The sequence below is a fragment of the Doryrhamphus excisus genome, linkage group LG23 (genome assembly GCF_037039965.1).
Source record: "Doryrhamphus excisus strain RoL-2023G ecotype Guam linkage group LG23, RoL_Dexc_Guam_v1.1, whole genome shotgun sequence".
Classification (NCBI taxonomy): Eukaryota; Metazoa; Chordata; class Actinopteri; order Syngnathiformes; family Syngnathidae; genus Doryrhamphus; species Doryrhamphus excisus.
In genome coordinates, this window is record NC_136379.1 from 6,520,139 (window position 1) to 6,534,106 (window position 13,968).

At 40.2% G+C, this 13,968-nt stretch overlaps 1 protein-coding gene across 3 annotated transcripts in view; it reads right to left on the bottom strand.

Annotated features, from left to right (window-relative positions):
* Window positions 1-4,646: 4,646 nt before the first annotated feature.
* The window catches only part of fstl5 (follistatin-like 5), a 154,210-nt gene continuing 144,888 nt past the window's right edge, over window positions 4,647-13,968 (bottom strand). For all 3 annotated transcript variants that reach the window (XM_058049606.2, XM_058049613.2, XM_058049621.2), the window contains one exon: window positions 4,647-6,448. In XM_058049606.2, the coding sequence (XP_057905589.2) occupies window positions 5,746-6,448 (703 nt within the window). In that variant the 3' untranslated portion in view covers window positions 4,647-5,745. The remainder of the gene's footprint in view (window positions 6,449-13,968) is intronic.

Genomic DNA, 13,968 nt, shown 5'->3' on the forward strand with positions numbered 1-13,968 from the left:
GTCAGATATAGAAGATCTCTGACTAGCATTTAGCAGTAGGTTATCAAAAATAGCAGAGCACTCCTGCCATATAGGGTTTTTGTGTCATTTTTTTGCTGGATGTCCTCAAAAACAGCATAGTGCCCCGGTCAGATGTAAAAGATGTCTGGCTAGCATTTAGCTGTAGGTTATCAAAAATAGCAACGCACTCTTGCCATATAGAGTTTTTGTGTCTATTTTGCTGGATATCCTTAAAAACAGCAAAATACCTCAGTCAGGTATAGAAGATCTCTGACTAGCATTTAGCTTTAGGTTATCAAAAATAGCAGAGCACTCTTGTTGTATAGGATTTTTGTGTCTATTTTGCTGGATATCCTTAAAAACAGCAAAATGCCCCAGTCAGATATACAAGATCTCTGACTAGCATTTAGTTGTAGGTTATCAAAAATAGCAGAGCACTCCTGCCATATCAGGTTTTTGTGTCAGTTTTTTTGCTGGACGTCCTTAAAAACAGCATAGTGCCTCTGTCAGATACAGGAGACCTCTGACTAGCATTTTAGCAGTAGGTTCTCAAAAACAGCAGAACACTCCTGTTGTATAGGATTTTGATTCATTGCTGGAGGTTCTTAAAAACAGCATAGTGCCCCGGTCAGATAGAGAAGATCTCTGGCTAGCACTTAGCTGTAGGTTATCAAAAATAGCAGAGCATTCCTGCCATATCAGATTTTTGTGTCAGTTTTTGCCGGATGTCCTTAAAAACAGCACAGTGCCTCTGTCAGATACAGGAGACCATCATCTTGTCATATAGAGATTCTTGTCCTTGCATTTTTGCAGGTTCTCAAAAATAGCAGAACTTTCCTGTAATGTAAAAGGTCCTTAAAAACAGCATGTTCTTGTCATGAACAATCTTTGTCGCGTGTTTCAGCAGTGGTGCCCCTGTCATTTTTGCAATATATCCTAAAAAATAGTATCATACAGATGATCTTTTACTTGCGTTTTTGCAGTAGGTTCTCAAAAACAGCAGAACACTCCTCTCATACACATGATTTTTGAGTAGCGTTTTTGATGATGGTCCTTAAAAGCAGCAGGACATTTCTGTCATTTTGAGGTTCTCTGACTGCCATTTTTTGCAGTTGGTCCTTAAAAACAGCAGAGCTCTACCGTCAAAGAGAATCGTTGATTAGCTTTTTCGCCATAGCGCTCCTGCGATATGAGAATCTTTGACAGTATGCAGTGCAGGCTCAAAAACAGCAGAGCGCTCCTCTCATATCCAGGATTTTTGAGTGACGTTTTTGCAGTTGATCCTTAACAACAGCAGGACGTTCCTGTCATTTTGAGGATCTCTTAAGCTCCTCTGAATGACTTTGAAGAGCGTGATGCTGGTTGTGTTGCGGTCAAGGTCAGTAATGGAAAAAAACGAGCCCACCCTGATGTTCTAATTGTGGCGGCGCTGGTCTCATTCAACCGCCGACTGACCCGCCGTGACAAATCCATTCATGCGCTCCTGAAAGGGAATCACTTTTCTGACTATTCCCGCCGCACGGCTGTAAATTACTGCCAAAGACGGGAGAAAAACGGGATTAGGGCCCACGAGCCATCAGACGGCACCTGAGGCCTCAATCAGCCGTCGGGTGGAAAATGATGGAAGGGATAGCGGCCTGATTACGCCGCACGTCTTATGAATGAGGTAATAGCCGGCGTCAGAGTCCGGCGTTAATGGAAGAGGGAGGGGCCAGTCCGCCCATGTGACCTAGAGAAGATAAAGCACTGACAATAGATAATTAAGAAAGCGCCAGGACCTCATTTCTCTGCACATGGCTGTTTTATTAAAGGAAGGATCTTATTATAAGCCAGCCTGTGTGGCCATGATGGAATATAAATGGAGACGGGTGGGCATGGAAAGCATTAGGAGAAGAGTGCATTCCTCGATGCTGTCGATCACAAACGGCACTGTCAAGCTAACATTTACACCGACATGAGTCACAATTGTGATGCCCAGCATGCCTTGCGGCATTATGTGGATAGTTATGTGTTCTGTCCTTGTTCTAGTCCTTGTTTATGACCTTAGAGTAGTATCAATGTTTTCTCTTTTCTGTGCATTATAACGCCAGAAATGGAGTTAATATGAGCTAGCTAACTATGCACATCATTAGATATTAGCTATTCCATTTCCAGAAGTGACATGTATATTAACCGAGCTACAACGATATTGTTATTGTAGCAGCTAACATGAAATACTATATTTCTGGCAGAATAACACAACATATAATTTAACAAGAAAATAAAAAACACACAGCAGCAAAAATGAAAATAAAAATCAGTTGGAATAAAGTCAAAATATTAAGAGAAAAAATTGTCATCTAATGAGCAAAAAATAAAAATAAAAAATATAAATTTTAAAAGAATAAAGGTGTTCTATTATTAGGAAAAAATAATGTTACTTTAGTAGCATGAAGTTGGAATATATTTTTTTTAACATGAGAAACAAAACATTAGGTAGCAGAAAATGTTCTAATGTTACAAGAATTATTCCAAATATGATGGGAAAATTTAAATGAAGAACAACGTAAACAATATATCAAAAATTAAAAAAAAAACTGCTGAAATTTTATGAGAATAACGTCCAAATATTATGACAAAAAATAATAATGACATGAAAAGTGAGAATGAGAATTAATTTAATGTTAATTAATTAATGTTAATTTTAACAGCACGGCGTTGAAAGATGAACTAAAACTATTTTTAACTATATTATATTTGACTATATTTAAATATATTTATAATATAAAAACTAAGAAAAATAAATTATAAGTTATTATAAGTTATCAAGCTGAAAATTAGATTGGGAAAAATTTTATAATATTATGGGAATACCGTGAAAATATTCTGGAAATAACGTCATAATATTAGGATACAAAAATTATTTTATTTAAAAAGAAAGAAAAAAACAACCGCAAAAGTGGAAACAACAAGGAACGGCTGAATTTGATACGAAAAAACACCCTTCCATCGACTCTAGTAACGCGAGGACCGAGAGTGGTGTAAAAATATTTCTGAATGTGATTTATATAGACCGTAGTACTAGCCACCATCCATCCTGTACGTGTGCTCGCAGTGGAATGAATTACAGATTAAAAATGGAGGATATGTCTTTAATCTAGTCGGATACCTTCCAGTTTGCCTCGGGCGGTCATACGCTTAATCATATCCGTGCTGACTTTCACATTGAAGTAGGGGAAAAAAATATCCAGAATATGATTTTCATATTATATTTTATATGCTCACTGCAGTGCATAACAAAGATCACTGCATTAAATACTGTCATTAGAGCCGAGGGCGTTTATTTACCAAAAGCACAAAGAAGATGAGGCATTAATTGGAAGCAGGGAGTCTGATACAACTTTTTAACTCTAATAATGAGTTGGAATGACCTGGAAAGTTCAAAGGGCAGGGAAGATCTCCTTGACCGCATCATGAGTGTCGAGTTTAGCAACTAAAAATGCAGTTTAACAAGAAAAAAACGATAACATTCCACATTCTATCACGTTTATGAGGTATTCTAATGTACTTTTTTACACATAGGAGCTGTGTGAAAAAGATAAATAACAGTCGGTTGGTGCCCTATTTTTTTTTTTTTCCGGGAGTTACCAACCTCGTCTACTCTGCATCTAAACCAGGGGTCACCAACACTGTGCGCCCGTGAGGCATCTTCTAAAAAATAGCATTGGTCACAAATTATCATTGTTATTTTGTGCTTTAAATTTTGAATCAGAATTGCTTACATTCATGTATTTTTTTTAATCATCTTATAACAGGGGTCGGCAACCTTTCCTATCAAAAGAGCCATTTTACCCCCTTGCTCGCTAAAGGAAAAGGACTGGAGCTGCAAAACATAATTCAAAATTCTTATAAACTTTCAAATTTTATACCTGATGCCCGAAGAAATGTGCAGCGAATTGCGAGGTTCCCATGATTTTGAATGCCAGATTTAGAGAGAATTTTGGGGTATCAAAGTAGTTCAGAGGAGAAAAAGCGGAGTTGATCGAGTACTCTTGCTAGTATCGGATCTTGCTAATATAGAAAATAAATGTACATAAATATCTCTGTAAATTAAATGTAAACTTTGTTTACATTTGTTGACAAACATGTTTACTCTGGCCCCAACAAGTCCAAGTGTTAAATACTTTGCAAAGGGGGCCACAACAAAGAGGCTGAAGAGCCACATGCGGCTCTGGAGCCGTGGGTTGCTGACCCCTGTCTTATAACATCAAAAATTCAAACAAAAATATTTTATAACAAACTCTTTGTGTAAACACAGGAAGTTTAGCTTTTTATCTGTCCTCACAAAGTAGCCCTCGGCCTCAAAAAGGTTGGTGACCCCTGATCTAAACAATTGTCCGCTTTATTCATCCATCATTACTCAATGGAATGGCTGCAATATTTCTTTATTATTATTATTATTATTATTATTATTATTATTATTATTATTATTATTATTATTATTATTATTATTATTATTATTATTATTATTATTATTATTATTATTATCTTGAAACGTCTACCCAGTGTGTCGGCGAGTCCTGCTGCGATGATTACCAACAACGCCGACATTGATCTTGTGGGACAAGATTGTGTTAGTGATTGAAGGAGCAGATATCACACTCTGGTTTCATTTGTACAGATTTTTTTTTATTGGTGAAGTAAAATGACAAGCGTTTCTATATAAATAGCAATCGCACCAAAGGGGACACGCACACAAGACATGACTACACGGACGTGAAAGCTTCTACAGCACGTGGATGAAGACGCGAGTCTTATCTTAACGAGGGTATTTTGCTTAGAAAATGGCGAGCTTTAAATCTGTACAGGCGTAATGAAGTCACTGGACCAGCCGCTGTTTGGACGGAAAGAGAAAGGATGCAACGGGATGTACGGATGGAAGTCCGGAAAAGACAGATTGACTTGATGTATGTACAATGTCCACGTCAGAAGTCCACTCGGAATGTGCCATTCAGTTGCTCGTTGGGGGTTCTAAGGTTGTTAATGCATAGAAAGGTACCAACTTGATCCACTTGCTTCAAGGCGTGGATACGTACTACACCACAAATATCCACTTCCTGTTGTCACCGCATTCCCGTTTTGTACGCTTGGTCAGGAGTTTAAAAGTTTACATTTTTTTTTCCGATTCATATTTAAATTTCCATAAAGTAGCATAACGATCCACTTTGATTTTCCGCACTTCGGGCTGAAACGAAAACTTCTCAAACGCTGGTTCTAATTGGGGATTAAAGGTTAGAGAGCGCCCGGTCGTAATGAAGCTCTCGGGCGCCACTTCAAACTGGATGGGATCACAGCGCAGGCTTCGTTTAATCAGGCGCATAGAAAAGAGCAAGCGGATCTGCCACCACGTGAACGGACGGGTCGATGAAAGTCTGCAGGCGCGCCGGGAATAATTACATGAATTCCTCTGAAGGACGGGGGTTTTTATTTGAAGGCACGGGAAGAAAAGTTTGGGATGGTTGAAGTTAAAAGAGACAATCCTGATCTAACCAGTTCTGATCTTAGAAGGTATTTGCATCATTTGATAGAACTTGGTGATTAACTGGAATGGTATCGTTTTCCGATCGGTCATCCGTAGAACTCCACGGGATCAATTTGGTTTTTCAATTACGTGACGCTCGCTCTTCCACGCCCATAAAATTCTAAAAACGACAGGAATTCAGTGCAACAGTACCTTCTGAGGAAAAACTCGATCGGCATAACGGACTAAGACTCGCCCACCCACGCCAGAACGTTGCCCTTGACGACGTCGGTGATCTCACAGTTGAGCTTGTTAAGCCGCCCGTCCAGGATGAAGAGCGACTCCCGAGACGGGGTCATAAGGTACTGGCCGAAAACACCGCCGCCCACCATGACCCTGTTCTTACCGCTCCACGGCCACTCGTACGCCTTGATGGCCTCTTTCAAGCTCTTGATCATCTTCACTTTGCCGCTGCTCAGCTCCACGAAAAGAACGTCCGTTTGGCGGCCGGAGCTTCCGAACACGTTGTACTGATGAGTCTCTGTGAAGGAACGCTGGAAAGCCAGATCCGAGATGTGAAGGTTGGTGTGGATGTCGTACGGTTCCCTGATCTGCCCTCGCTCTGAGATGGTCTGGATCCTCATCAGGCCGTCGCCGTCATCAACGGTGACCAAGTAGCGGCCGTCCGGAGACACGTAAGGCGTTCCGACGACATCCCGGTTCTGTGCAACTACGCTATCCGTCACGCTGTCTACGATAATTTGAGGGCGTGTGGCGCCGGTGGAGTCGGGCCGGCAGTTGACAAAGTAGTAACCTCCCAGGTGGGTGTAGGCCACAGACTTGGGGACGCAGTTGGAATCCCGCAGGCTGATGTTTTTCACGTAGGCCAGCGTCTCCAAGTCGATCTTGTGGAGGACAGGCTCATTTCGGTGAAAGATGAGACCAAATCTGTTGGCAATTTCAAGAGAAACAACACAGAAGATGGAATCAATAACCAATAAGGATATTTCTGGACTTGGTTAAGTCCATCGCCACTTTGGTCCAAAATCATCAACTCTTGATGTTTCTCCACAAGGCAAAACCCGACAGACTTTGGTGCCACAACAGCTTTAGCTTCTAGGCGTTGTCCCTTCATGAGTGTACGCGCGTACTACACACTCAATATCTGCTGACTCTGCGGAAAATGTATCGCCTGCTTTGCTCTGTACTAGCTTTTTCGGAATCGCCATGTTATTGATTATCGAGAATTTTTCGACTTCTCACGTACAAGTCAAGAAACAAATTACAGTTAGTTTAGGAAAGTTTAGGATGATCTATCTCAAATGAAGGGCAGACTCACATGCCTAGACAAAACACTGTTTGAATCAGGTGACAAGCATGTGGAGGACTTGTTTTGAAGAATGAGTGTGACAGTAATATGTATCTTAGCAGTAGTAGTCCATAATTATAAGTAATATTCGTATAATCAAATTGATTATTGGACAGAAAGAGTGGTTAGTGCGCATGCCTCGCAGCTAGGAGACCCAAGTTCAATTCCACCCTCGGCCATCTCTGTGTGAAGTTTGCATTTTCTCCCCGTGCATGCGTGGGTTTTATCCGGGTACTCCGGTTTCATCCCACATTCCAAAAACATGCTAGGTTAATTAGCGACTCCAAATTGTCCATAGGTATGAATGTGAGTGTGAATGGTTGTTTGTCTATATGTGCCCTGTGATTGGCTGGCAACCAGTCCAGGGTGTAGCCCGAAGACAGCTGGGATAGGCTCAAGCACCCCTGCGACCCTCGTGAGGATAAGCGGTAGAAAATGAATGAATGAATGAATGAAAACAAAAAGTGCAATACAAACAAAGCATATTTTCATGACAGGACCCCCCCCCTTCTGATTTGGTACAGTCAATTGCTAAGTTAGTGTTGGTGAAAGATGCATTCAAGTGCTTCAATAACACATTCTGGCCCCTGACACCTGAGCGGAGTCTTGTCTTTGGAGCACCATCTAAGCGCCCGTGCCCTCATAAAAAATGTACATGGATCACTGAAGAGACTGCGGAGAACGTGTTAATGGAGCATTACACGTTGACAGCAGCACAAGGTAAGCCTGCTCCTGACGGGCCACAACTAAACGAGAAGACCGACGCTGGTTGACGGGCGGCTCAATCTCGACATCGTTCGTCATCTTTTATGCCGTTTGAACACAAAGCAGGCAGCTCTTGAGACACGAAGCACATTATCGGTCCCGTCGAGGCAATCATCGATCCACAGATTGTGTTTTCTGCAGGCGGCCTCTCTGGCTCACACTGGCCGTCACAACCTTTTTTTTTTTATACACGTCACTCAGAAGATAAGACATTGATTGAACGGTAAACAATCTTTTACATATCCATAATTCCATTCCGAGAACGACTGTCACCATTGTCAGTTTAGCGATAGCTCCACTGTAAAAAATAAATAAAAGTGAACTCTGCAGCAGGGTGAATAAATGGAGATATTGAGATGCTGCTATCACAATAGCGAGGAACTCCTGGAAGTGTTGTGATGCCTAGATAATAACTTTATCGTGTCCTCCATCCAAATAAATGTGTTTTGCCATTTTTATTCCCTTTTCCGAGATAAAGTCTGGTGCTTGTGTAGCAACAACTGCCATAATCACGGTTCCGTTTTGAGGTAGAGCAGTGCTGGAGACACCGGGACCACATTCAATATTTGTGAAGACCTACCAACATGTATGAACGTGTCGTACCCAGCATGCAATTTGACTCTTGAACGCTTATATCCTTCACTGCCCTCCATTTTCTTGCATTTCGTAACATTCATTCATTCATTTTCTACCACTTTTTCCTAACGAGGGTCGCGGGGGGTGCTGGAGCCTATCCCAGCTGACTTTGGGCGAGAGGCGGGGTACACCCTGGACTGGTCGCCAGCCAATCACAGGGCACATATAGACAAACAACCATTCACACTCACATTCATACCTATGGACAATTTGGAGTCGCTAATTAACCTAGCATGTTTTTGGAATGTGGGAGGAAACCGGAGTACCCGGAGAAAACCCACGCATGCACGGGGAGAACATGCAAACTCCACGCAGAGATGGCCGAGGGTGGAATTGAACCCTGGTCTCCTAGCTGTGAGGCCTGCGCGCTAACCACTAGACTGTCGTGCCGCCCATTTCGTAACATATATTTGAAAATATTGACAGAAAATAATTGAGAACCACTAAAGTAGAGGAAGGAATCAAATGCACAACATAAAACTGCGGAAAATAAGCAATCAAATAAAAATACAAAAATAATTTGATTGGTGTTATAATTATTATTTATTTTTATTTTGAAAACGTATCAAAAAAATTTGTTTTTTATTGCACTGCAAAAATGTTTTGCATCCATTCTTCCATTTGATATTATTACAGAAAGCAGGAAGTGAACAAATGTAACAGTTAGTTTTAAAAGTACCAGATGGAGGGGTAGGATTTAATAAGCTTTGCTTCTTCCTACTCCTTTTGGACATGTGGAACTGTGAACTGATTATGGGATGCATTCAATTGTAATCTGATGCATGTTCAAATGAAATAATACCATTACCATTTTCGGTACGTGACAAAAAAAAATTCTATTAGGAAAGCAGGAAGTGAACAAATGTAACAGTTACTGATTGTAAAAGTACCAGATGGAGGGGTCGGATTTAATAAACTTTGCTTCTTCCTACTCCTTTTGGACATGTGGAACTGTGAACTGATTATGTGATGCATTCAATTGTAATCTGATGCATGTTTAAATGAAATAAAACCATTACCATTACACTAATATTAGTACACAGGAGGTCCAAAAGAAGTCCTCCACATGCTTATCACCTGATTCGAGATGTCTTCTCAGGTTGTACCTCCTATTTTTCTCAAATAACGTGTCTCGTCTCACATCAATATTGGATCCAGCAGCAGATTTTCCCTTGATAATATGTAATTTATTATTACTGTTATATTTATATTCCATTTATATGAAGTGCAACATAGAGTTTGAAGAGACTTCAGAGCTCTGCTTTCTCCTTGGCACTATCGCTCCAGTAACTTGGTGGTTAACTTAATAAGCCAAAGTACAATACTGAAAACTCCCCTCATGTACCTTGGTAGATTTCAGTAAATGAAAATATGGCACAAGAATTAAAACCTGGTTAGATGTTTGTTTGCTGAAAGTGATTTTTGAATAAATAAAAGCCGAATGCGGATTAGCATTAATCGTGTGTATTGTCCGATTTTATGCGTGTTTGTTTTGTGTTGTGTTGAACACATGGAGTTTCTTCACTGCCAAACTGACAGCTGCTGCTTGTCATTCCCTTCCATGGTTGATTTATTGAAACATATTTCAGCACGCTGTCAGAACAGTGAAGCGTTCAAACAAGGCCTATTTGCATTTTTAGTATCAGCGTCTTCGCTCATCCTGATGTGATTTTTGAGTGGTTTGATTTGAAGAGCCTGAGGGCATAGAGCTTCCACGCTTTGCAAAGCTATCCAGAATCCTTGCATTAAAAAAAAAAAAAAATATATAAGAATGAATCAACATCTTGCTTGGAGCAATGATTGGATATTGTTGACAAAGTGATAGGGGCTGTCTCTGCTAAAAATAACAAGTAGCCCTGAGTTGTTTGAATGTATTCCCTCGCTGGATGAAAGCCCGCGGAGTTGTTGCTCACATTTGAGTTGAAGGGCATCCTGGTAACAAAACAACACTTGGAAGAAGGAAACTGGACTTGTTGGCTGTTTTGTCCACAAAATGATCTAACATATTGGTATGTTAAATAAAAGAAAAATAAAGTAAAGAAACAAAATGTTTTTTTTTTTTTTAAACATCTAATGCCATTGTTTTTTGTTTCTTTTTCAGTTGCTGCCATGAATTGGACTGGTGAACATCGCGCTTTTATTGTGGAAACTTTTATCAAAACAAATCTGTAACTGCAAGCGTTACGTTTGCACTTGGTAGCACTTGGTGGCATTGAAACCAAAATCAACCGGCCGACCTCGCACCGCCAGAACTGATTTAATTTTTAAAACATAATGAAAAATTATGGCATTATATGTACTTTTTGAAAAAAAAACAAAAACATTGTTGGGCTGCATGTTTTGACCAAATTTCACCCATCTGTGTGCATTGGTTCAAGAGTATAAGAGATTCTAAACAATACAGTCATTACTATATACTCTACAGCAGGGGTCTCAAACTCAATTTACTTGGGGGCCACTGGAGCTCGGGTCTGGGTGAGACTGGGCAGCATCAGGTTTTCCAAAAAAAAAAACAACAAAAAACGCATTTATTAAAAACAAAAAACTTCACTTTGGTTCCAATTTTCTACAATAAAAGCTCTTAAAACATTCCACTGTTCTCAAATATCTTACTTTTTATTTTTCTACACAAAATAAGATGAAAAATAAATAAACAAATCAAGAATAAAGAAAATCAATCAATCAGTAATAAATAAATATAATAATAATAAAACGGCAAATAATAAAAACCCAAGAAACCACATATAGTTGGTGGGTAGACAAATGATTTTTTTCAGATTAAAATGAACAAAGCATTATTAGAGCCCTGTAGACATGACAAAACACGACTATAGTCACATTTATACTCTTTTTATTTACAACATATTGCGCAACTGCAGGGTCTTGAGACACATGCTAACTCGCAAACTAGAGAGCTAGCGACCTAAACGGTAGCCTTCAAGTTATTTCCTTTAAACTTAAATAGCCGAAAACTTACCACTTCCACACGGATAGGGAGGATAACTATTAACAGTTATTTAACCTTTAACACGACGAGGGTCGCGGGGGGTGCTGGAGCCTATCCCAGCTGTCTTCGGGCGAGAGGCGGGGTACACCCTGGACTGGTGGCCAGCCAATCACAGGGCACATATAGACAAACAACCATTCACACTCACATTCATACCTATGGACAATTTGGAGTCGCTAATTAACCAAGCATGTTTTTGGAATGTGGGAGGAAACCGGAGTACCCGGAGAAAACCCACGCGTGCACGGGGAGAACATGCAAACTCCACACAGAGATGGCCGAGGGTGGGAATTGAACATGGTCTCCTAGCTGTGAGGTCTGCGCGCTAACCACTAGACCGCCGTGCCGCCCGAACATTAATCAAACGTAATAATTTTTTCTGGGTACATGATACCATACAGCATCCATATCAAACTTGCGCGGGCCGCACTTAAACATTAAACTTTCATATCAAGGCGGGGGCCTCAAACTAGTGTCCTGCGGGCCACATTTGGCCCGCGGGCCACATGTTTGAGACCCCTGCTCTACAGTATACAGTATGTATTGTATGTGTCTTGATAAACAATAAGGACGAATAACGGATAAAATCCGATGCAAAGGTTGTGCCCGAAGAAAGATAATGATGCTCACTTGACGATATAGTTAGTAGTGTAATTGTACTTGGCAAATATTAGCTTCAAAATATTATTTTCCATACTGAAGAGTCACATATATATTTTTATTTTTCTAAAAAAGGGCATCCAAACAGAAAAGTAGAATCTTTCCTCAAAGTCCCAGTGGATCTAATTACAACAGCGCTAACATACCACCCAACCTTGACTGTGACACACACACACACACACACACACACACGTCCCCTCGAAATGTTTCCGACCTCCCGCTTGTTGTTGACCTCTTGGTGACATCGGTCAAATGTGGTTGTGTTCGTCTCCACATTGTATTTTTAGATTCGGTCATAGCAGTCACCTGTAAGTGTTGTTTATTTGCTTTTACACGCATTTAAAAATACAAACCAAAAAGTGTCATTATCTAAACGCAGTACCCAGAGTATGGATAAAAGTATACACAGGTGGTCAATATACTGTATACAGAAAATGAATGCAAATACGGAATTGGTCTCTTGTGTGAAGCATACAGTAATTATTGCAGGATGTGCTGCCATGACCATTTTTCAATGCACACTGAATGAAAGTTAAATCCCAGCCAGATTAATTATAAAGGAAATTTGGTTTCCGTCATTAATTTATCAACAAAAATCAAAACGTAAGAAAAGTCGAGAGAATAATATAAATCCAGTTCATCGGTCGCGGACACCCACAGTATATAATAATACACAAGAAAATACATTTTATAGAGATGAATTATAGGCAGTCGCGTGGTTAGCGCGCAGACCTCACAGCAAAAAGACCCGGGTTCAATTCCACCCTCGGCCATCTCTGTGTGGAGTTTGCATGTTCTCGCCGTGCATGCGTGGGTTTTCTCCGGGTACTCCGGTTTCCTCCCACATTCCAAAAACATGCTAGGTTAATTGGCGACATCACTTCCTGTCCACCACACACACACATTTACAGCAAAACATACTCACAAAGTCTTATTTCCTGTTATTATGTCTACAAAATTCCCGCACAGTGGTCGAGTGGTTAGCGCACAGGCCTCACAGCTAGGAGAGGGTCTTACTCAATCCATTCCATAGTTTGATTCCACATACTGAAATGCTATGGCTTTTTAACATAGTCCTAGCATATAAGTGTTTCAAATGTACTTCTTCCCTGAGATCATATTTCTCCTCTCTTGTAGAGAAGTATTAGATGACATTTTTAGATAATTGGTTATTTTTAGCCTTATGCATTATTTTAGCTGTTTGAAGATGAACTATATCAGCAAGTTGAAGTATTTGTGATTTTAGAAATAAGGAGTTAGTATGTTCTCTGTAGGCGGCATTATGAATTATCCTTACTGACCTTTTTTGCAGTACATTTAGCGAGTGAAAATTGCTTTTATAGTTATTATCCCATATTTCCACACAATAAGTAAGATATGGTAGAACCAGAAAGCAATAAAGAGTGTGGAGTGATTTCTGATTGAGAACAAATTTTGCTTTGTTCAATATTGAAATATTTCTGGCCATTTTATGTTGTATATTTTCATCTATTGTGATCCCCAGAAAATTATTTTCCTTTCCTTCCTTCCAGATTGTTTATTTTTTTTTTGTTAATATGTAATTTTCAGTGGGAAAGGCTTAAATATGTGAATATTCTTGTTATTACGCTAAAACAAAGTTGTCATAGCTTATGGTTTGAATGTCTGATTTGTTAATTCTCTTTTTGCTCTTTTTCCAACAGTGCACTCGCACACACACACACACACACACACACACACACCCTTCATGGTATTGGAAAATAAGGCCGAGCTAAATTAAGACTGCCTCCCTGGCTGATGGCGGTCATCAGCCTTGACTCTCTGCCCTGGACGCTTGGCACTGTAATTACGCCGCCTCCCCTCCTTTGATAGACAAGTGGCAGCACCTTCTCAACATCCTTGCACGGACAACGCTCCAGGGGTCCTCCGGGAATCAAACTATCTGCTTTTCTACTTTTAGAACACTCCACAGAAGGAGCGCAGGTCCAATTCGGTGAGTATTAAGATGGTATTTTTGGAGAACATGTGGGTTGAAGGTCATTCCGTGGAGAG